The sequence below is a fragment of the Scyliorhinus torazame genome, chromosome 5 (assembly GCF_047496885.1).
Source record: "Scyliorhinus torazame isolate Kashiwa2021f chromosome 5, sScyTor2.1, whole genome shotgun sequence".
NCBI lineage: Eukaryota > Metazoa > Chordata > Chondrichthyes > Carcharhiniformes > Scyliorhinidae > Scyliorhinus > Scyliorhinus torazame.
In genome coordinates, this window is record NC_092711.1 from 166,537,669 (window position 1) to 166,562,234 (window position 24,566).

Here is a 24,566-nt window from a genome sequence, read left to right on the forward strand (position 1 = left end):
CAGTAACAGACAAGAAAGGTGCTGACTTGAAGCTTTTGCTTCATTTCATGAAGACCTGATGCAGCCGGTACCAGAGAAAATGGTGTTTCCACAACCCGCACTGCTGGCCTCTCTGCGGGTGGGGCAAGGACAGGGACTGCTCAGCAGGGAGGGTCATCATTACCTCTCCCTCCAGTGAACCTCCTCCTTCAGGACAAGGACAGGGACTGCTCAGCAGGGAGGGTCATCATTACCTCTCCCGCCAGTGAACCTCCTCCTTCGATATGACCAAAATGTTTTTTACATCAACATCTTCAACGCTGCCACTATGTTCTTTGATGTGTCCTTCTAAATTGGACTATAGGCAAGGGCCTCGGCTCTGAGACAAACTGTAGACATATTCTGATATATGCTTAAAAATAGTTTATTAGTACAACATCTGAACAGGTTACAGAGCAGACGTGCTTCTCAAAGACAGGATTCCAATCTCTCTGAGTCTAACACACGACTGGCTGATGCCACTGGTACATCATCATCCGTGTCATACATTAGCACATTCCAGCTGTTAATCCTTTATGTTTGGGGCGGCACGATGGCACAGGGACGGCTCGGTGGCACAATGGTTCGCACTCCTGCCTCACAGCGCCAGGGACTAGGGTTCAATTCCAGTTCGGGTGACTGTATGTGTAGAGTTTGTACTTTCTCCCCATATCTGCGTGGGTTTCCTCCGGGTGCTCCGGTTTCCTGTCACACACTAAAGATGTGCAGGTTAGGTGCTAAATTGTCCCTTAGTGTCCGAGAGAGGTTATACTGTTACACCAGGTTACTGGGTTACAGGGATAAGGGTCAGGGCGTGGGCCTAGGTGGGGTACACTTTCCAAGGGTCAGGCAGACTCGATGGGCTGAATGGCCTCCATCTGCACTGGAGAGATTCTATGTTACAATTCAATCATGGATGTGATTAACAGCAGCAATAACAACAGAATCCAACCCCTTTAATCACTTGTGAACACACTGGTGCCTCAGCAGGTTGGACACCTGAGTGAATCCCTTCCCACACTCAGAGCAGGTGAATGGTCTCTCCCCTGTGTGAACCCGCTGGTGAGTCAGCAGTTGGGAAGACTGAGCGAATCCTTTTCCACAGTCACAGCAGCTGAACGGCCTCTCCCCTGTGTGAACTCGCCGGTGCTTCTGCAGGGCAGATGAATCAGTGAATCCCTTTCCACATTCGGAGCAGATGAATGGCCTCTCCCCGGTGTGAACCCGCTGGTGTGTCAATAGTTGGGATGACTGACTAAAACCCTTCCCACACTGATAACAGGTGAAAGGCCTCTCCCTAGTGTGAACCCGCTGGTGTATCAACAGGTAGGATGAATCAGTGAATCCCTTCTCACAGACAGAGCAAGTGAATGGCCTCTCCCCAGAGTGAACTCGTTGGTGTGTCTGCAATTGGGATAACCGACTGAATCCCTTCCCACACTCAGAGCAGGTGAATGGCCTTTCACCAGTGTGAACTCGCTGGTGTGTCACAAGGTGGGACAACTGACTGAATTCCTGGCTGCACTCAGAGCAGATGAATGCCCTCTCCCCAGTGTGGACTCGCTGGTGTGTTTGCAGGCTGGATAACTGAGTAAATCCTTTCCCACACTGAGAACAGGTGAACGGCCTCTCCCCAGTGTGAACTTGCTGGTGTCGCAGCAGAGAGGATGAACGAGTGAATGCTTTCCCACATTCAGAGCAGTTGAATAGCCTTTCCCTAGTGTGAACCCGCTGGTGCGACAGCAGGTTGGATGAATCACTGAATCCCTTCCAACACTCAGAGCAGGTGAACGGCCTCTCCCCAGTGTGACTGCGTCGATGGGGTTCAAGTGCAGATGGGGACTGGAATCCTTTCCCACAGTCACCACATTTCCATGGTTTCTTCATGGTGCAGGTGTCCTTGTTACCATTGAAGGTCGATCATGATTTGAAGACTCGTCGACTCACAGAACGCGTGTACGGTCTCTCCCCGCTGTGAATGGTGTGATGTTTTTCAGGCTGGTTAAAGCTCTTTCCACAGTCAGTGCTCTGGAACACTCTGACTAGGGTGTGTGTGTCTCGGTGCTTTACCAGTCACACTGATGTTTAAAATCTTTTGAAGCAGGCAGATCAGGCAAATATTTCTCCTTGAGATTCAAATGCCGGATATTCAGGTCCCAAGAAATCAAGTGACTCAGTCAGTTCAAGGCGTGCCGTTTGAGATTTCTGTCTGCAATTTCTCCTCTTCTAATATCCTGTAAAAGGAGTTTAGAAAAGTCATTGCTGTCAGTACAGGATATAAATTCCGAACAGTCAGTTTTAGATTCAATGGAACATTCTTTCCTCTCTCTCTCCCCAAGGCTGTAAATCTCCATCCCACACACTCTTCCTCCAGTCTCACCCACTGTATCTAATATTCACTGTCGCAATTCTCCTGAAGGTGCTGATTCAGACTGATTGACAGATCCCTTTCTTTCCAAACCTAAAAATCTACTGTTAGCGGGAATGAATCCAAAAGAATCACTCAGCATTTGGGACTGCTCCAAACGTCAAACATTTGACACAGTATCAGAACATTCACTCTGCCCACCTCGCCTGGATATGAGCCAATCGTACAGATTCTAGATTATGTATCAATCCAATGAAATTAGTTACTCGACATGATGGGGCTGCGTGATCAGCTCAAGGAAAGACAGAGGCTTCTTAATGATGTTTTCTACAACCCTTATCAGCTGTCCTTGGGCCTTCACAACACGTCACAAGCTTGAGACTTCCTTATCCTGACTTCATTAGCTGGTTCCATTGTGCAGAGACGGCTGCCCCGATAAGTGGAGTTCTGCTGAACGAACTATCCTCTGTGTGTCTGCATGAACTGATCCTCTGCAGGAATGTGGCAGCTAGGATTTATACATTTTTAGTGTAATAGCAAATAATATACATTTAATATAAATATGACATATAATGCAGGTGCCTCTGCCCTGGGAACTCACTCTAACATATACATATAAGTATATTTACTGATTAGAGTTAACAGGAGAATCTAAGGAAGACTTTATTTCGATATTGAGTGGTTGTGACCTGGAATTCGCTTTATACAAGGGTGGTGGCAGTGGAGTGGATTTACGACTTTAAGAGGAAATTGGTATTTTAAGGAAATAAACTTGCAGTGGATTGGGGATATCAAGGGGGAATGGAACTGACTGGATTGTCTACAGAGAGTCGGCATGGACTCCAGTTGCTGACTGCACTCGTTCTGTGCCATAATGACTGGAACTATATAACACAGCCACAGTGCATATTACACTGGAAATAATAATAAATGTACTTTATTACAGAGCCATAAACAATATATCTAATCTGTACTATATAACACTCGACATTCTATATTCATTTACTGTCCCCTAAAATGTCAGCCATCTCCTGGGGAAAGCAGCCCTTTAATTGTGAACATTAGGAAAGAGAGCGTCCTTTTAGCCAGACAAATAAATGTGTCAAGCTGTGGAAGCAAAGGATGTCAATGTCTTTAAGAGCCAGAGAGACCTGGGCCACCTTTCCAGGGTCTAAACCCTCCCTGGATTCACTTCCTTTCCCTCCAGTTGGGGCAAGTGACCAATTGAAGGTCAGAATGAGAAAAGAAATGGAAAGGGGGGAGAAAAGAAAGCGTTTTCCTCACAGATGTTGGAGACAGGAGGAGGTTTCCGTCTGTGTGAAGTCAATTAAGCAGGCACACAAAGCCCGAGCTCTAATTGGCTGGTGGACCACAGTACTTCCGGTCCTCCAAATCTTCCCATTGGTCAACACAGCAGGAAGGTCAGGGGATGGGCTCTCGTGCACATGCGCAAACCCGGGTCGGGGAGAGGGTAAGGTCACCGAGCGGTTTCTCGCTCTGGCCGAATCCGTCAGCCGGTTGCCGAGAAAAAGGTCGAGGAGGTGCAGGGGGCGGGGCTTCTGTGTCCGCGCGTCGTGCCTGCACGACAGAACCCGGGACGTCACCACGTACAGAGTGATTCGTATTGGTTGATTCAGGCAGGACTGCATTGTGACCTCATAAAAGAGACAGTGAGCTTCACACGGACTGAAACTACCTCCGGTCTCCAACATCTGTGAGTAAAACACTTTCTTTTCTCCCCCTTTCCATTTCTTTTCTCATTCTGACCCTCAATTGGTCACTTGCAGCAACTGAAGGGAAAGGAAGTGAATCCGGGGAGGGTGCAGACTCTGGAAAGCTTGGCCCAGGTCTCTCTCTCTCTTAAAGACATCCTTTGCTCCCACACGGTCACATTTGTTTGTCTTGACCCTCTCTGAAGCTCAAATAGGACGACCATAAACCATCCATGAGCCCTGCCCCTGGCCAGCCTGTAATATAACAGGGGCCGGTTCAGCTCAGTTGGCTGGACAGCTGTTTGGTGATGCAGAGCAAGGCCAGCAGCGTGGGTTTAATTCGCGGCTGAGGTTATTCATGAAGATCCCACCTTCTCAACCTTGTCAACCTGTTGATCTTCAGGTTAAATCACCACCAGTCAGCTGTACCCCTCAACTTTGGCGACTTTACCTTTTGGGGCAGCACGGTAGCCTTGTGGATAGCACAATTGCTTCACAGCTTCACAGCTCCATGGTCCCAGGTTCGATTCCTGGCTTGGGCCACTGTCTGTGCGGAGTCTGCACGTTCTCCCCGTGTGTGCGTGGGTTTCCTCCGGGTGCTCCGGTTTCCTCCCACAGTCCAAAGATGTGCAGGTTAGGTCGATTGGCCATGATAAATTGCCCTTAGTGTCCAAAAAGGTTAAGTGGGGTTACTGGGTTACGGGGATAGGGTGGAGGTGTGGGCTTGGGTAGGGATCTCTTTCCAAGGGCCGGTGCAGACTCGATGGGCTGAATGGCCTTCTTCAGCACTGTAAATTCTATGATTCTATAACAATTGAATCCACTCGATATAATCCTCACCCAATCTGAAGCATCGCATCGTATGCACCAGATAATTTGACTCGAACAAAAGCTTTCTCTGCATCGAAGGAGATCACCAGCCCATCCAATGCATATTTCTGAAAAGCCTGAATCACATTCAGCAACCTTCCAACATTGTTACTGGAAAGTTTTCCCCTTATAAACCCAGTCTGGTCCTCCAGCACGATTGTCAGAAGGATGTCCTCCAGCCTTCTCGCCAAAACTTTAGATAGCAGTTTCAAATCAACATTCAAAAGAGAGACTAGCCAATAAGAATCAAATAGATATTAGCCTTATGAAGAGTCAGTGGCAGCATCCCCGAGTCAAAAGAGTGACAATATCGGCCCTCAACGGGTCTAACAGACCCTCAAAGCCCTGATTAAACTCACACCTACAGCCATCCAGACCCGGTACTTTACCCGGCTACTGCTCCTTCATGGCCTTTGACACCTCTTCCCCAGAAAGGGGAGCATTAAGAGGCTCACACTGGCTTTCTGGGGTACCCAGAAGCTTCAGGGAAGAGACTAAATGCTCCATATCTACCAACACATCATCAGACTTCACAGACTTGTATAATCCTGCATGGAATTCCCCAAATCCCTGTTTATCTCCTCTGTCCTCACAACCCTTTTCCCTCCCCCAAGCCACACAGAGGAATTGTCAGCTTTTTTCTTTGTCAAACAATTCGGATTGGATTGGATTTGTTTATTGTCACGTGTACCGAGGTACAGTGAAAAGTATTTTCCTGCGAGCAGCTCAACAGATCATTAAGTACATGAGAAGAAAAGGGAATAAAAGAAAATACATAATAGGGCAACACAACATATACAATGTAACTACATAAGCACTGGCATCGGATGAAGCATACAGGGTGTAGTGTTAATGAAATCAGTCCATAAGAGGGTCATTTAGGAGTCTGGTGACAGTGGGGAAGAAGCTGTTTTTGAGTCTGTTCGTGCGTGCTTTCAGACTTCTGTATCTCCTGCCTGATGGAAGAAGTTGGAAGAGTGAGTAAGCCGGGTGGGAGGGATCTTTGATTATACTGCCCGCTTTCCCCAGGCAGCGGGAGGTGTAGATGGAGTCAATGGATGGGAGGCAGGTTTGTGTGATGGACTGGGCGGTGTTCACGACTCTGAAGTTTCTTGCGGTCCTGGGCCGAGCAGTTGCCATACCAGGCTGTGATGCAGCCTGATAGGATGCTTTCTATGGCGCATCTGTAAAAGTTGGTAAGAGTCAATGTGGACATGCCGAATTTCCTTAGTTTCCTGAGGAAGTATAGGCGCTGTTATGCTTTCTTGGTGGTAGCGTCGACGTGGGTGGACCAGGACAGATTTTTGGAGATGTGCACCCCTAGGAATTTGAAACTGCTAACCATCTCCACCTCGACCCTGTTGATGCTGACAGGGGTGTGTACAGTACTTTGCTTCCTGAAGTCAATTACCAGCTCTTTAGTTTTGCTGGCATTGAGGGAGAGATTGTTGTCGCTACACCACTCCACTAGGTTCTCTATCTCCCTCCTGTATTCGGCCGGGAAATAGTCATTCAAGTATTTGCTGGGTTTATCCTAAAGTGCCTCCTCAGCTAGTTCCAGATCTTCACCATGGATTACACGACAGGGCTCTCCGAGAGTTTCCTTGGCGACATTGGCAATGCCGCTGTCGCCATAGTCCTCAAGCTGGACCCCCTACAGGATTCTTCCTCCATCTTAACCCATTCTACCCCTTCCCACCACCACCTCGCCTTCTCCACATTCACCGCCCAGTAATAATGTAGCAGGTTTGGCAACGCCAACCCTCCCTTCTGCCTGTGTCTCTGTAACTGGGTCATTTTAACCCTTGGCACCTTCCCTGCTCATACAAAGTCTGAAATAATCATATCCAGTTTTTGAAAGAAGGCCTTCGGTACAAAGATCGGGAGTATCTGGAATATGAACCTCAGCAGAATGTTCATGTTCACCAGTTGGACCCTCTCTGCCAAAGTCAAGTGCAGCATGTCCCACCTCTTCAGATCCTCCCTAATCTCCTCCACCAGTTTTGTTAAATTCCATTTGTGTAGCATCGCCCTTTCCCTCACTACCTGAATCCCCAGGTATCTAAACCTGTCTCTGGCCACCTTAAATGGCATCCCCCCTAGATTGGCTCACCGACCCAACTCGTTCACCGGGAACACTTCACTTTTCCCTACATTTAACGTGTATCATGAGAACGCTCCAAACTTCCCCAACAGGCCCATGATCCTCTGCATGCTCTCCAGCAGGTCCGAAACATACAACGGTAGGTCGTCCGCGTAGATCGACACCCAATGCTCCCTACATCCCCTCGTAATCTCTTGCCACTCTGCCGACCCCCTAAGAGCCATTGCCAGAGGCTCTATAGCCATTACAAACAGAAGCAGCGACAGCGGGCACCCCTGCCTTGGTCCCCTGTGCAGTCAAAGTTCCATGAACCCATGTCATTGGTCTGCACACTCGTCATCAGTGCCACATATAACAGGTGCACCCATGCCACAAACATTGACCCAAACCCAGACCTTCCCAGGACCTCCAACAGGAATCGCCACTCCACCCAGTCAAATGCCTTCTCTACGTACATAGACACCACTACCTCTGGCACCTGGGCTCTCAACGGGGTCATGATCACATTTAACAGCCTCCTTATATTATTAGAAAGCTGCCCTTTACGAAGCCTGTTTGTTCCTCCGCAACCACCTCCAGGACACAACCTTCCATCCTTCCCACCCCAACGTAGCCAGTACTTTCACATCCGTATTTAACAGAGATAGGGACCTATACGACCCACATTCCAACGGATCCTTCCCCTTTATTGGTATTAACATGATTGTTGCCGACGTCATCGTCTCCGGCAGCTCCCCCTTCTCCAGCACCTCATTAAACTCCCCCAGGAGATGTGGTGCCAGGTCCGTCGCAAACTCCTTATAAAATTCCGCCGGGTCGCCATCGGGCCCCGGGGCTTTCCCTGACGTCATTCCCCTTATACTGTCCAATACCTCCCTCAGCCCCACGGGCTACCCTAGTGCCTGCCTCTTCTCTTCCTCCAACTGTGGAAACTCCAGTTCATCTAAAAACCGCCCCATGTCCCCTCTTCACCCCCGGGTCCGCCCTGTACAGCTCCTTATAATAATCCCTGAACCCCTCATTTATCTTCCCCGGCTCCGACACCACATCCCCTGCCCCAGTCCATGTCTTCAATATTTCCCGGGACGCAGCCTGCCTCCGTAACTGATGCTCTAACATTCGACTCGCCTTCTCCCTGTATTCGTACTGCATCCCCCTGGTCCCACGCAGCTTCCTACCGCCCTCCCTGTCGCCACCCTATCAAATTGCCTCTGTAATCTTTTCCTCCTCACCAATCCCTCTATGTTGGGCACCCTCGGGTACTCCCTATCTACCTCCACTATCTCGTTCATTAGCCGTTCATATTCCTCCCTCCTTTCCCTATCCGCATGTGCCTTGAATGAGATCATCTCCCCGCGGGCCACCGCTTTCAGCGCTTCCCAAAAAGTGGCCGCCGACACCTCCCTGTTTTGGTTCAATTCTACAGAATCTTCAATCACAGCCTGCACTTTGTCACAAAACCCTCTCTCTGCCAACAGCCCCGAATCGAGCCTCCACCCCGGCATCTGCTCCCATCCCAATCTAAGCTGAATCTCCAGCCAGTGGGGCGCATGGTCCGAGATTACTATCCCCGTTAACTCCGCCCCCTCCACCCCAACCAAAACCTCCTGGCTCACCATAAAAAAGCTGATTCATGAATTCACCCTATAAACCTGTGAGAAAAGGAAGACTCCCTTCCCCCTGGGTTCTTGAAGCTCCATGGGTCCACCCTTCCCCTCTTTTCCATAGACCTGCCCAGTTCCTTTGCCATCCTACCCATTGACCTGGGGCTCGATCTATCTACCCCTCGGTTCTAGGACACAATTAAAATCCCCTCCCATAATCAACTGGTGCATCGCCAAGTCCGGGATTGCTGCCAGCAACCCCCTCATAAAAACGACTTCACCCCAATTCAGTGCATACACATTCACCAACACCACCGGTGTCCCTTCTAATACCCCACTCACATCATCCCAGTCCAGTGCATACACATTCACCAATACCACTAGCATCCCTTTTAATACCCCACTCACCATCACATATCTCCCACCCGGGTCCCTCACTTCCTTCACACTCACAACCCCCGTTTTCTTACTCATCAAAATTGCCATCCGCACGACTTTGAATCAGACCCTTAGTGGAAAACCAGTCCCACCCACCCCTTCCTCAGAATAACCTGGTCCTTCATGTGGAGGTGCGTCTCCTGCAGAAAGATCACCTCTGCTTTTAAACTCCTTAGGTGCACAAAGACCCGAGATCGCTTCACCGGTCCATTGTGTTAGCTTGTAGCTGCTGTTGAGTAAAGAGTCAAGAGTTCTGCTTCTTTCCCAAACACCTTTATTTTCTTTGAACACCCTCCATATAAAATTCCATCGCCAGAGCAAGTGCCACCTACAAGTGTCATCATTGGATACTGAACATCAATTTAATATGTAATTGGAAGGTCTCTAAACCCTTTCCTAACACATTGAGCCGTCGCACATTCCATGTTATCAGCCGTAAGGGGGGCTTACGCCCCCATTCCCCGCTCCCGTCTGTCATCCTCACCTTTCAGCTCTACCCCTGTTAATCTCACTCTGTACCCGGCTCATCCACAAAGGCCCCTTTCTCTGCCCCTGACCTCGTCGCATCCTCCTCCCTCCCCTCCCCTTTGAGTGAAGACGTTCTTTCCAACATCTCCCCTGAACGCTTCAGCCCTAATGTTTAGACTATGCCTCCTTGAATCTCCAACGAGTGGAAACCGTTTGTCTTTATCTACCCTGCCTTTCCCTGTTAATACTTTGATCTGACCACCCCTTAACCTTCTAAATTTGAGTGAAAACAGGTCTGATTTGATTAATCTGTCCTCGTAACTCAACCTCTGTAATCCAGGTATCCTGTTTGTAAACCTACGTTGCCCTCCCACCAGGGCTGAAATATCCTTCCTAAGGTGTGGTGCCCAGAACTGCTCACAGTCTCCAAGTGGAGTCTAACCAGGGTTTTGTATAGCTGCAGCATAACCCCTGTGTCTTTATATTCCAATCCTCTAGATATAAAATCTAGCATTGCATTAGCCTTTTTGATTATTTTCTGCATTTGTTCCTGACATTTTAAGGAATATGCACCTGAACTCCAAGTCTCTTTGGACATCCACTGTACCTCTTTCCATTTAGAAAGTATTCTGTTTTATCCATTTTTGGTCCAAAATGGATAACCTCACATTTGTTTACATTCAATTCCATCTGCCACAACTTTGGCCATTCACCTAGTCTGTCAATATCGCCTTGCACCGACGAGAGAGAACCCAGTAGAGTACTACTGGAGCTGTGTAGATAGTTAATGATAAATAAAATAAAAAATGTTTTCTCTACAACTCGGTGTTGGATTCTTCATTGCCCCGAACTAAATACCTATTATCCCCACTCTCTCCTGCCACTCAACCAATTTCCCAACCAGGTCAATAATTTGCCCTCTGCTCCGTGAGCTTCCACCTTAGCTAACAGTCTCTTGTGTGGAACTTTATCAAATGCCTTCTGGAAGTCCATATAAATGACATCCATAGACTTCCCCTGTCCATTAGCTTGGTCGCCTCTTCAAAGAATTCAGTCAGATTATCGGACATGACCTTCCCTTCACAAATCCCTGCTGGCTCTCCCTGATGGACTGAAATGTGTCAAGGTGTTCAGTTAATCCCATCCCCGATTATAAACTCCAGCAATTACTCCACCCCAGATGTTCGGCTAACTGGTCTGTAATTCCCGGGTTTTCCCCTTTCACCCTCATTAAAAAGTGACAAGTGCAGTTTTCCAATCCAGAGGGACTACTCCTGAATCTAGGGAACTCTGGGAGATTCTAGTTAGGGCATCTACAATGTCCTCCCCGACTTCCTTTAACACCCTCGGATGGAAACAGTCAGGTCCTGGGGATTTGTCAGTCTTTAGTTCCATTAATTTCTTAGTTAGTGATGGTACAGTTATGTTAATTGTATTAAGTCCCTGTCCTCTATCAACTATTCATTTTTTCGGGACTTCTGGCAAGTTATGATCCTCACCCTGGCACCGGGCAGGCAACATACCATGTGGGACTCTCGGTCCTGCTTCCAAAGGATGTTATCAGTCCCCCTAATTATAGAATCCCTGACAACTACCACTTCCTCCCCCTGCTTGAATGGCCTCCTGTACCAGGGTGCAGTGGTCAGCCAGCTCATCCTTCCTACAGTCTCTGCTCCGATACCCTGCCCCTCCGAGTCCGCTCCCTGGAGACTCGGCTGCGAATCTCCGAGATAAGGTTTTTGTACTCGAAACTCCGTCCCTCCGAGTCCGCTCCCTGAGACTAGGTATGGGGAATAGGTGTATAAGGCTCTGGTCAGACCCTATTTGGAGTGTTGAGAGCAATTTTGCGCCCCCATCTCAGGAATGACGTATGAGGAATGGTTGAGGACTCTGGATCTGTATTCATTGGAGTTTAGAAGGATGAGGGGGATCTTATTGAAACTTACAGGATACTGCGAGGCCTGGATAGAGTGGACGTGGAGAGGATGTTTCCACTTGTAGGAAAAATTAGAACCAGAGGACACAATCTCAGTCTAAAGGAACGACCCTTTAAAATAGAGCTGAGGAGTGAAGCTGTGGAACTCTTTGCCGCAGAGGGCTGTGGAGGCCAAATCACTGAGTGTCTTTAAGACAGAGATAGATCAGTTCTTGATTAATAAGGGGATCAGGGGTTATGGGGAGAAGGCAGTAGAATGGGGATGAGAAAAATATCAGCCATGATTGAATGGCGGAGCAGACTCGATGGGCCGAGTGGCCTAATTCTGCTCCTATGTCTTACGGTCTTGTGGCATTGGAGCCGCGGTATTGGGGAATGAGAGAACAAAGAATGGTCCAAAGAAATTAGAATTATCTGTTCTGAATTTCTATCCTGGACTGAGTGTTGACTTTTGTAAACTCCTTTTACAGATATTACAAGAGGAGGAATTTATCAAAGATCTCAATTGTCACGTCTCAGTCTTACAAAGTCACTCGATACCTTGGATCTGAATATCATCGGCCTTTGAATCTAGAAGGAGAATTGTTTACCCAATCTGTCGGCATCAAAAGATTTTAATCATCAGTGTGACTGGAAAAGCACCGAGACACACACACCCGAGTGAGAGTGTTCCAGAGCACTGACTGTGGAAAGAGCTTTAACCAGTTACACAGCCTGAAAAAACATCACACCATTCACAGCGGGGAGAGTGATCTGTGTGTGGACGAGACTTCATGGCCAACATGAAGGGACACGAGGAGATGCAAAACATGGCGAAACCATGGAAATGTGGGGACTGTGGGAAGGGTTACAGATTCCCATCTCTGCTGGAGATTCATCGACGCATTCACACTGGGGAGAGGTCGTTCACCTGCTCTCAGTGTGAGAAGGGATTCACTCAGTTATCCAGCCTGAAGTCACACCAGCGGTTTCACACTGGGACAAGGCCATTTGCCTGTTCTCAATGTGGGAAGGAATTTGCTGAGTTATCCAACCTGAAGAAACATCAGCCAGTTCACACTGGGGAGAGGCCATTCACCTGCTCTCAGTGTGGGAAGGGATTCACTCGGTTTTCCCACCTGCGGATACATCAGCGAGTTCACACTGGGGAGAGGCCATTTCCCTGCTCTCAGTGTGGGAAGGGATTCAGTGTTTCATCCCAAGTATTGAAACACCAACGAGTTCACACTGGGGAGAGGCCATTCTCCTGCTCTCAGTGTGGGAAGGAATTCACTCAGTTATCCAGCCTGAAGTCACACCAGCGAGTTCACACTGGGGAGAGGCCGTTCATCTGCTCTCAGTGTGCAAAGGAATTTCCTCGCTTATCCAGCCTGAAGAGACACCAGCGAGTTCACACTGGGGAGAAGCCGTTTAGCTGCTCTCAGTGTGGGAAGAGATTCATTCAGTTGTCAGACTTGACGAAACACCAGCGAATTCACACTGGGGAGAAGCCATTCTCCTGCTCTCAGTGTGGGAAGGGATTCAGTGATTCATCCAACCTGCGGATTCACCAGCGAGTTCACACTGGGGAGAAGGCAATCACGTGTTCTGAGTAGGGGAAGGCAATTAGTGATCCATACCACCTGCAGAGTCACCGGCGAGTTCACGCTGGGTAGAGTCCGTTCAAACAAAGAACAAAGAACAAAGAAATGTACAGCACAGGAACAGGCCCTTCGGCCCTCCAAGCCCGTGCCGACCATACTGCCCGACTAAACTACAATCTTCTACACTTCCTGGGTCCGTATCCTTCTATTCCCATCCTATTCATATATTTGTCAAGATGCCCCTTAAATGTCCCTATCGTCCCTGCCTCCACTACCTCCTCCGGTAGTGAGTTCCAGGCACCCACTACCCTCTGCGTAAAAAACTTGCCTCGTACATCTACTCTAAACTTTGCCCCTCTCACCTTAAACCTATGCCCCCTAGTAATTGACCCCTCTACCCTGGGGAAAAGCCTCTGACTATCCACTCTGTCTATGCCCCTCATAATTTTGTATACCTCTATCAGGTCGCCCCTCAACCTCCTTCGTTCCAGTGAGAACAAACCGAGTTTATTCAATCGCTCCTCATAGCTTATGCCCTCCATACCAGGCAACATTCTGGTAAATCTCTTCTGCACCCTCTCTAAAGCCTCCACATCCTTCTGGTAGTGTGGCGACCAGAATTGAACACTATACTCCAAGTGTGGCCTAACTAAGGTTCTATACAGCTGCAACATGACTTGCCAATTCTTATACTCAATGCCCCGGCCAATGAAGGCAAGCATGCCGTATGCCTTCTTGACTACCTTCTCCACCTGTGTAGCCCCTTTCAGTGATCTGTGGACCTGTACTCCTAGATCTCTTTGACTTTCAATACTCTTGAGGGTTCTACCATTCACTGTATATTCCCTACCTGCATTAGCCCTTCCAAAATGCATTACCTCACATTTGTAATGCATTACCTCACATTTGTAATGCATTACCTCACATTTGTAATGCATTACCTCACATTTGTAATGCATTACCTCACATTTCACCTCTCAGTATGGGAAGGGAATCCATGATTCATCGCACCTGCTGAGACACCAACAAGTTCCCAGTTGATTACAGGGATTGGATTCTGCTGTTATTGTTTCTGCTCTCAATCACATCCAGGACCGCATTTTGTTCATTCTAACTGCTGGTCAATGTGGAGGGCCGTGGGGTTTCTTTCTGTTGGACTGGCCGGCGTCACGGCTTTTTCTCCAGTGGGCTGACGCTCTGCGAGCCTTGTTGCGACTACCTTGTTTTAAATTTCACAAGGATCACAGAGTGAAGGGGTGTTTGGAAGTTAGAAGATATTCAGTTTGCATTTCTGTTTGGATGCCCCCCAAGTCTTGCCACATTGCCATGAAGATGGGCCCTGGATGTTATAAGTTGTTTTTGTTTAATTAATCTAGGTGTTTCTCACAGAAGAAAACTATCAGGGTATGGGGGCAAGTTGTCCGAGGTGACTGGGAAACCACATTAAATGGTATGATGGGAGACAGGCAATAGCTAATATTTATGGAATTATTATATATCTACCAGGGGGGTCAGTTAGATCAGTTGGCTGGATCATGATGTGGAGTGACACCAATAGCAGGGGTGCAACTGTTGTACTGGCTGAGGTTATCCATGACGGGTCCACCTTCTCAACATTGCTCCTTGCACAAGGTGTGGTGACCCTCAGGTTAAATCACCAGTTCTCTCACTCTCTCTATCTCTCTCTCTCTCAAAGGGCAGAGCAGCCCATGGTCCTCTGGGACTTTGGCAACTTTCATTTCACATATATACACCAAATATAGATTCCTTTAGGGAACAAAAATCCAACTGGAAAAGTGACGCAACTGTGGCTAACAAGAAAAGTTAAAGATTCCATTAGATCAAAGGAAGACACTCATAAAGTGGTCAAAATAGTAGTGAGCTTGAGGATTGGGAACTTGTTTTAGAATTCAGCAAAGGAGGACCAAGAAACTGATAAAGAGAAAATAGAATGTGAGAGCAAACTGGTGAGAAACATAAAAGCCGACTGGAAAAGCTCCTATAGGAATGTGAAAAGAAAAAGATTAGCAAAGACCAATGTGGGTCCATTCCAGGCAGACAGGAGAGTTTACAATGGGGGATAAGGAAATGGAATAAGAGAAACTAAACAATGTGTATCTATCATTACGGAGTAAGATACAGAAATTATCCCCAAAACACTGGAAAAGCAAGGAATTAGTGAGCATGAGGGAATGAAAAAGATTAATATTTGTGAAAAAGTAGAACTGGAGAAATTAATGGGATTGAAAGTTAATAAATCCCCAAAAGCTGTTGCTCTACATCCCAGAGTGTTGAAAGAGGCGGCTGTAGCGATAGTGGATACATTGGTGATCATCTTTCAAAATTCTATAGATTCTGGAATGGTTCTTGCAGATTGGAAGGTGGTAAATGTAACCCCAATATTTAAGGAGAGAGAAAGAAAACGGGGAACCACAGACCCATTAGCCTGACATCAGAAGGTGGAGTAGCCTGCTCGGCCCCTCAAGCCTGTTCCATCTTTCAATAAGTTCCCAGTTGATCTGATTGTGACCTCAACTCCACATTCCCGCTGACCCCCCCCCCCCCCATAACCTTTCACCCCCTTGCTTACCAAGAATCTATCCAGCTCTGCCTTCAAAATATTCACAGACTCTGCTTCCACTGCCCTGTGAGGAAGAGAGTTCCAAAGACTCCCAACCCTCTGAGAGAAAAAAGTTCTCCTCTGCCTTGAATGGGCAAGTTATTATTTTTAAGTGACTCCAATTTCTAGATCCCCCCACAAGAGGAAACATCCTTTCCACATCCATCCTGTCAAGGCCCCTCACGATCTTATACGGTTCAATCAAGTCGCCTAAACTCCATCGGACACAAGCCCAGCCTGTCCAATCATTCCTCATAAGACCAGCCTCCAATTCCAGGTGTGAGTTCAGTAAACCTTCTCTGAACTGCTTCCAACACATTTACATCATTTCTTAAATGAGAGCAATACTGTACAGTGCTCCAGATGTGGTCTCACCGATGTCCTGTATAACTGAAGCATAACCTCCCTACTTTTGTATTCAATTCCCCTCACAATAAACAATAACATTCTATTAGCTTTCCTAATTACTTGCTGTACCTGTATACTCGCCTTTTGTGATTCATGCTCTTGGACACCCAGATCCCTCTGCGTCTCAGAGCTCTGCAATCTCTCACCATTGAGTTAATTTTTATTATTCTTCCTGTCAAAATGGACAATTTCACATTTTCCCACATTATACTCTGTTCGCCAGATCTTTTCCCACTCACTTAATCTATCTATATCACTTTGTAATCTCCTTCTGTCCCCTTCACAATTTAGTTTCCTACGTATCTTTGATCATTGGAATAGCAGAGCAGAAATTGGCCATTCAGCCCGTCGAGCCTGCTCCACCGTTCAATACGATCATGGCTGATCATCCACTTCAATGTCTTTTTCCCCACACTGTCCCCATATCCCTTTGTGTTGTTGGTATTTAGAAATCTGTCAGTCTCTGCTTTAAACACACTCAGTGACTGAGCTCCCACAGCCCTCTGAGGTAGAGAATTCCAAAGATTCACAACTCTCTGAGTAAAGAAATGTCTCCTCAGAGACCGGTCCTAAGTGGCTTCCCTCTTATTTTGAAATTGTGTCTCCTGGTTCCAGACTCTCCAACCAGGGGAAACATCTCACCTGCATCTTCCCTGTCTATTCTATTCAGTATTTTGTAGGTTTCAATGAGATCACTTCCCATTCTTTAAAACTCTAGAGAATACAGGCCCAGTTTCCCCAATCTCTCTTTATGGGACAGTCCTCCCATCCCTGGAATGAGTCTGGTGAACCTTCATTGCCCTCCCTCCGTGGCAATAATACCTTTCCTAAGGTAAGGGCAGTAAAACTGCATGCACACAGTACTCTAGCTGTGGTCTAACCAAGGTCCTATACTATTGAAGCAAGTCTTCACTACTCCTGTACTCAAATCCTCTTGTGATAAAGGCCAACATTCCATTCGCCTCCCTAATAACTTGCTGCACCTGTATGTTCACCTTCACTGACTTATTGACAGGGCACCCAGGTCCCTTTGTACATCTACACTTTCTAATCTCTGACCATTTCAGAAATACTCTGCTCATTTGTTCCTTCGACCAAAGTGATAATCTTACATTTTTCCACATTATATTCCATCTGCCATGTCCTTGTCCACTCACTAAGTCTGTCCAAATCCTCCTGTAGCCGTTTTACATCTTCCTCACAACACACATTCCCACCTAGCTTTGTGTCATCTGTGAACTTGGAAATACTACATTTGGCCCCACAACCAAATCATTGTATAAACTATGAACAGCTGGGGTCCAAGTACTGATCCTTGTGATGCCCCACTGGACACAACCTGCCAAGGTGAGAATGACCCATTTATTTCTGCTCTCTGTTTTCTGCCTGTTAGCCAATCCTCAATCCATGCCAGTCTATTACCTTCTATTCCATGTGTTTTCATTTTGCTAACTGACCTCTAGCGACACAAGTGGTTAGCACAACACCTCAGAGGGCCAGAGACCTGGGTTCGATTCCAACTTCGGGCAACTGTCTGTGTTGAGTTTGCATATTCTTCACGTGTCTGCGTGGGTTTCCTCCAGGTGCTCCGGTTTCCTCCCACAGTGCCAAGAAGTGCAGGTTAAGTGGATTGGCCATTCTAAATTGTCCCGAGGTGGGGTTACGAGGACAGGTTGGGAAATTGTGTCTCGGTACGGTGCTCTTTCACAGGGTCGGTGCAGACTTGATGGGCCAAATGGCCTGCGCTGTAGGGATTGTTGATTCTATGAGCTCCTATGGGGTGTTTATCAAAAGCTTTCTGAAAATCCAAGTCCAAGTGAACTATATCCATAGACGCCCCTTTATCAATTCTGATAGTAATGTCCTCAACAACCCCAAAAGGTTCATCAAACATTGTTTCCTATTCCTAAATCCATGTTTTTTTTTAAACCACCGACTCTGCACATCTTTGGGTTGTGGGGATGAAACCCACGCAAACACGGGGCGAATGTGCAAACTCCACACGGACAGTAACCCAGAGCTGCGATCGAACCTGGGACCTCAGCGCCGTGAGGCAGCAGTGCTAACCACTGCACCACCATGCTGCCCTCTAAATGCATGTTTATTCTTATCCAGGTGTCCATTTATCACATCCTTTATAATAGATTCTGGTATTTTCCCAATACTGATGTCAGGCTAACAGGTCTGTAGTTCACCATTTTCTCTCTCCCTCCCTTCCTGAACAATGGGGTGATATTTGCTCCCTTCAATCTGCAGGAACCATTCCAGAATCTATAGAATTGTGGAAGATGATCACAATGTATCCACTATCTTTATATCATCACTTTTGACTGGTTCTGAGACACTTCAGTTTGGATTTCTGGTGCAGAGTAAAGTATAACCGTGGAGTGGAATTTTAGATTGTGTAAAAGGACAAAGTTCTATTTTATAAATAAAGATGTAGGTTTCTGGCAAAAATAGTGTTTCGTTAATGTTGCTTCTGAGGCATCACGGTGACACAGTGGTTAGCACTGCTGCCTCACGGACCCGAGTTCAATCCCGGCCCTGGGTCACTGTCCGTGTGGAGTTTGCACATTCTCCCCATGTCTGTGTGGGTCACACCCCCACCAACCCAAAGATTTGGTGGATTGGCCACGCTAAATTGCCCCTTAATTGGAAAAATTAAAAACACAATGTTGCTTCTGGTTTGTTTGCTGCAGTAAAAGCCACAAAACCTTAACTCCTGTTGTGTGATCCTTTCAACTGTTGACTTGGAATTGATTTTTTTTTAAAGTTACTGATCTGTACAGAGATCCTAATCCACAAGTTTTGACTTCCCATTTGAGCCTCAGGCAGCTTTCTGGCTCACTTCTCGTGTCAGTGACAGCCAGGAGATGGAGCTGAGGGCTGAATTTAGTTGAGAACAATGGGGCCTGCACCCCAGTTGGGAAACTGCCATGGATGTCGCACTAAGAGAGACAGGAATATGCTGGAGGACTGACTGGGAAATATCCCTCCAACCAATGGGGACACAGGAGGGGGTGACCAGGGCTGGTAGTGACGTGACCCCCGGTATTCAGTGCCCCTGTGTCCAAAGTGGGGAGTCACGGGAACAGAGAAACCAGAGAAAAACCATTTGGGTTCTGAACATTGTGAACATCCTTTTACTCTGCTTGCTATTTATTCTCAAGTAATTTTCTGTTAGTTTTTTTAACCATGTTGTTTCATTAATAAACAATTAATTGGAACAATATTTGATTTTGCTGGGTTTTTCATGATTAGATTGATGTAGCTCAGGGAAAGTGAGTGAGAGGAGTTGACAGGCTCTTTCACAGAATACGAGTCCCTCTAAGGTGATTGGCAAAGGAACCAGAGGGGAAGAGTAGATTTGATTTTTCTTTTAAAAAAAATAAAATAAAAATTTGAGTACCCAATTATTTCTTTTCCCAATTAAGGGGCAATTTAGCATGACCAATCCATATAGCCTGCACATCTTTGGGTTGTGGGGGCGAAACCCACGCAGACATGGGGAGAATGTGCAAACTCCACACTCAGTGACCCAGGGCCAGGATTCGAACCTGGGTCCTTCACTCTGCAGCCCCAGTCGGGCAGCACGGTAGCATTGTGGATAGCACAATTGCTTCACAGCTCCAGGGTCCCAGGTTCGATTCCCGGCTTGGGTCACTGTCTGTGCGAAGTCTGCACATCCTCCCCGTGTCTGCGTGGGTTTCCTCCGGGTACTCCGGTTTCCTCCCACAGTCCAAAGATGTGCGGGTTAGGTGGATTGGCCATGCTAAATTGCCCATAGTGTCCAAAATTGCCCTTCGTGTTGGGTGGGGGATAGGGTCGAGGTGTTGACCTTGGGTAGGGTGCTCTTTCCAAGAGACGGTGCAGACGCGATGGGCCGAATGGCCTCCTGTACTGTAAATTCTATGATTCTATGATAACCACTGCGCCACATGCCGGCCCTATGAATTTTCTTTTGACACATAAAATGGGGTTCAGGGAGTCAATTTTGATTGACTCATTTATTGAGGCTCCTTGAGGGAGTAACATGGGATGTCAATAAAGGGGAACCTGCAGATGTGGTTTGTTTAGATTTCCAGAAGGTATTTCACAAGGTGCCACATTAAAGGTCTCTGCACAACATAAGAGCTCATGGTGTAGAGGGCAACATGTCAGCAGGGATAGAGGATTGGTTAGCTCACAGGAAACAGAGAGTAGGTATAAATGGGTCATGTTTGGGTTGGTAAGATGTGACAAGTGGAGAATCACAAGGATCAGTGCTGGGCCCTCAACTATTTACAATCTATATTGAGTTGGATGGGGTTAAATTTGCTGATGACACAAAGAGGGATTGGAAATTAATTTGTCAAGAGGACTTCAGGAGAATGCAAAGCGCAACAAATAGATTAAGTGAGTGGGAGCAAATTGACAGATGGAGCATAATGTGAACTTTGGCAGAAAGGATTAAATAAAACAACATTATTTAAATGGGAGCGAGATTACAGAACTCTGAGGTACAGAGGGATCTGGGTGTCCTGGTACAGGAATCACAAGTTAGTTTGCCGTGTTACGACACCCTGGGCTAGTGCGCGGTCAATTCCAGCCCCACGTGCCCCGGAGTCACAGCACAAGTGAATTGACCAATAATTCTTATAAAAATACCCTATGTCTTTGGCCCTTGGCTGCCCAACAATCAGTCACCATAGTTGCAAATGTAAATACGATTACTGTTTATTTATAACAAGAACAATAATAAAATATGCAGCAAACACAACTGATTAACTATAAGCCAATTCCTAATTTCTCACTTTAATCTGCCCCCAGCCTCTATACACACAGAGACAGACAAACACAGAGGGGTGGAAAGGGATAAAATCATAAGTGAAATAAATTCTTTTTTCAGATGATGTTTTTTAGCACACTTTTCTTCACCGCAAGCTTGCAGATTAAAGTCTTTAGTTTACAGCCTGAAGTGATCTCTGTAGATTAATTTGTTCAGGTTCTCTGTAGTTTAGAAATGCAGTACTCACACTTTTCTGGAGAAGCACCTCACCTCTGTTCAAACATTTCTTTCAGTTTGTGGTTTGTATTCAGGTCTCCATGGTTCAGGAATACAGCACCCACAGGCTATCTGGGAAGAGAGATAGCACTCACAGCTGCCTTCTGGACAGAGAGTTGGTCAGTTCTGCCTCTTGTGCTGCTAGAATCAAACTGAAAGCTTGGGACTCTGAAAAACATCCCAGTGGGATAGGATACAATCACCGCCTGTTACCTCAGAGCACAGCCTTTTGGGCCAATTCATTGGCCACTAGCGAATCAATCAAACCGAGTCCCAACCCCAATTCTCACACTGGTGCCTAAAGATCTCCAGCTCCAGTTTAAACCGGCACAGACGCCAGGATTCTTCTGCTTGAATTAAAGATACAGGCTGCTTGCCTTAAAGTGACATGTCCATTAATCATCCATGGACCAAAAATGTAACAGCAGAAATAAAAGAAAGGGGAAATAAGGTTATGAAAAGGAAGGGCCCTCCCAGCCGGTACAGCAAGTGATTTGGAAGGTGAATGGAATATTGTTATTTATTGCAAAGGGATTGGAATATAAAAGTTGGGATGTTTTGCTGCAGTTGTACAGGGCCTTGGGGATACCATGGGCTGGATTCTCCACTGGCAGGATTCTCCATTGCGCCAGCAGCGCACCCACGCCCGGGGATTTCCAGACGACGGGCTGGCAACAATGGGAAACCCCATTGGCCGGCTGGCGGGATGGAGAATAACACTGCTGGCAGGGGCACGCCACAGGATGGAGAATCCCGCGGGTGCACGCCGCAGGACGGAGAATCCCGCGGCTGGCGGGGGCACGCCACAGGACGGAGAATCCCGCGGCTGGCGGGGGCACGCCACAGGACGGAGAATCTCGCGGCTGGCGGGGGCACGTCGCAGACAGTGAATCCCGCTGCTGGCAAGGATTGGTCAGCACTTGGGCAGCACGGTAGCACAAGTGATTAGCACTGTGGCTTCACAGCGCCAGGGTCCCAGGTTCGATTCCGGCTTGGGTCACTGTCTGTGCGGAGTCTGCACATCCTCCCCGTGTGTGCGTGGGTTTCCTCCGGGTGCTCCGGTTTCCTCCCACAGTCCAAAGACGTGCAGGTTAGGTGGATTGGCCATGCTAAAATTACCCGTCGTGTCCATAAGGGTTGGGAGGGGTTATTGGGTTGCGGGGATAAGGTGGAAGTGAGGGATTAATGTGGGTCGGTGCAGACTCGATGGGCCGAATGGCCTCCTTCTGCACTGTATATTCTATGTAATCTATATGATGCGCCACAGGACGGAGAATCCTGCGCAGGAAGGAGAATCCCGCCCCATGTTTAGAGCACTGTGTACAGTTTCGGTCTCATTTCAGAAATGAGATAGTTGCATTAGCAGTTCAGAGGAGGTTGGCTCCCAGATTCTGGAATGAGGGGGTTATCCTCTGAGGAAAGGTTTGACAGGTTGGGACTGTATCCATTGCAGTTAAGAAGAATGAGAGATGATCTTATTGAAACACGTGAGATCCTGAGTGGAATTGACAGAGAGAATGCGGAGAGGATGTTCCCCCTTGTGGCAGAGGCTAGAAATAGGGGAGAGCCGGTTAAAATCTGAAATGTCCGAGCAGCCACTCAGTTCAAGGGCAATAAATTCTGGTCCAGCGACTCCCACATCCCATTAGGAATTTACAAGACTCTATCCACAAATCCTCACTCAATTTAACTCCCATATTTTCCAGTTCTGTTCTGGCTCCGCCTGGGGTAACATCTACTCGATATTTTCTTCTTGTGCGGTGAGTTCTAGGTTACTGGTACATAAGAACAGATGCTTCAAGCAACAAATCAAGCATGGATGTAAAAGATTCTCCAACTCCCTCTTTACCCCCGGCCAACTTGTGGACAGTTCTTACTCAGTATTATTTCTCCCAAGTCCTTCATTGTACCATTATCGCTTTAATTTCACTCATACTTTGCCCATGTCCAGTGTGTTTAATTCTATCCTGATTGTTTCAAAGTCAGTTTCTCTCTGGAGTGTGTGTCACTGTCTTGATGATGTCACAATGGTGTCTCAATCCCCTGGCCACATTGACCATTTCATCTCCTGCTGTGTCTCCAGTAGCTGTGTGTGTTTGGGACTCGGTCTTCAGTCCATTTCACCATGAATTTAGGCTTGTTATTTTTCACATGTAACAAATCACATCTGCACACCCACACCGGTATCCCAAAATCATGTCACATTTTTAACTCTCAGATGCTCTGATGAAAAGATGAAAGTGAGTGTCTGTCTTTCTTATCTGCCCTGTTATGGTGCTGATATTTCATGTAGTGGCCGAGCTTTCAAATCTGGATTTCTTTAAAACAAAGTTCATGGGCCAGGATGTAAATATTTCCAAGAGAAAGTGATCAACTTATTCATCCCACCCACACATTCCAGACTTTCACTAGAACGTAGGTAGATACCAGATTGATATATTCCATTCAACTAACCCAAGGTAAACATTCCAATCATTTATTGTCCAGGACAATAGTCCCAGTATCTTTCAAACAGAAATTAAACATTCCCGTCCGATCCCAGGTATTAACATATTCTGTTTGTTTGTTCATGTCAGGCTGGGATTGTTCACCTTGGAGCAAAGGAGGTCGAGGGGAGATTTGAGAGAGGTGGACAAGATTATGAAAGGTTTAGGAAAGGTGGATAAAGAAAAGCTGTTCCCATTCGCTGATGGGCCAAGAATGAGGGGGTCACAGATTTCAGGTTTTGGGTAAGAGCTGGGGGGAGGAATGTGCAGGAGAGTATTTTGATGCAGCGAATGGCAATGACCTTGAACTCGCTGCCTGTGAGGGGGGTGGAAACAAAGACAATGGAGGATTTCAAACAGAAATTGGATTGACATTTGAAGAAACCAAACTTGCAGAGCTGCAGGGATAGAATGGAACACTGGGACTGATTGGTTTGCTCCAGAGAGCCAACATGGAATTGATGGGCTGAATGGCTTCCATCTCTGACTTCATCACTCTGATCGAAAGAGAACAATTTCAGCTGCTGCAGTCTCTCCAACTCACTGAAGTCCCTCATCCCTGGTGCCATTCTCGTAAATCCCCTTGGCACCCTCTCCGAGAACTTCACATCTTTCCGAAGCTGTGGAGCCCATATATAGGGTTCCATTCTAGAGGATAGAATTGAAAATCAGGATGGTTTTGTTAAACTTGTTTAGACCCAGGGTTAGACTGCACTGGGAGCACTGTCAACATTTGTGATCTCCATTTAGAAAAAGGAAATAGAGGCACTGGAGAAGGTGCAACAAAGATTGACAACAATAATACCAGAACTGAGAGCATTTCACCCTCAAGAAAGGCTGGGGCTGCTTTTCTCTAGAAAAGAGAAGACTGAAGGGTGACCTGATGGAAGTCTTTAAGATTATGACG

The 24,566-nt window shown here is 47.0% G+C and overlaps 2 protein-coding genes across 2 annotated transcripts; one reads left to right on the forward strand and one right to left on the reverse strand.

Moving 5' to 3' along the window:
* Nucleotides 1–385: 385 nt before the first annotated feature.
* On the reverse strand, nt 386–2,246 carry LOC140420497 (uncharacterized). The gene has a single exon (XM_072504504.1). It carries the CDS (start codon nt 1,903–1,905, stop codon nt 979–981), a length of 927 nt encoding a protein of 308 aa, XP_072360605.1. The 5' UTR covers nt 1,906–2,246; the 3' UTR covers nt 386–978.
* A 9,748-nt stretch (nt 2,247–11,994) lies between these two features.
* Nucleotides 11,995–13,174, forward strand: LOC140420498 (uncharacterized). Its single transcript, XM_072504505.1, has one exon. It carries the CDS (start codon nt 12,292–12,294, stop codon nt 13,111–13,113), a length of 822 nt encoding a protein of 273 aa, XP_072360606.1. The 5' UTR covers nt 11,995–12,291; the 3' UTR covers nt 13,114–13,174.
* Nucleotides 13,175–24,566: the final 11,392 nt, after the last annotated feature.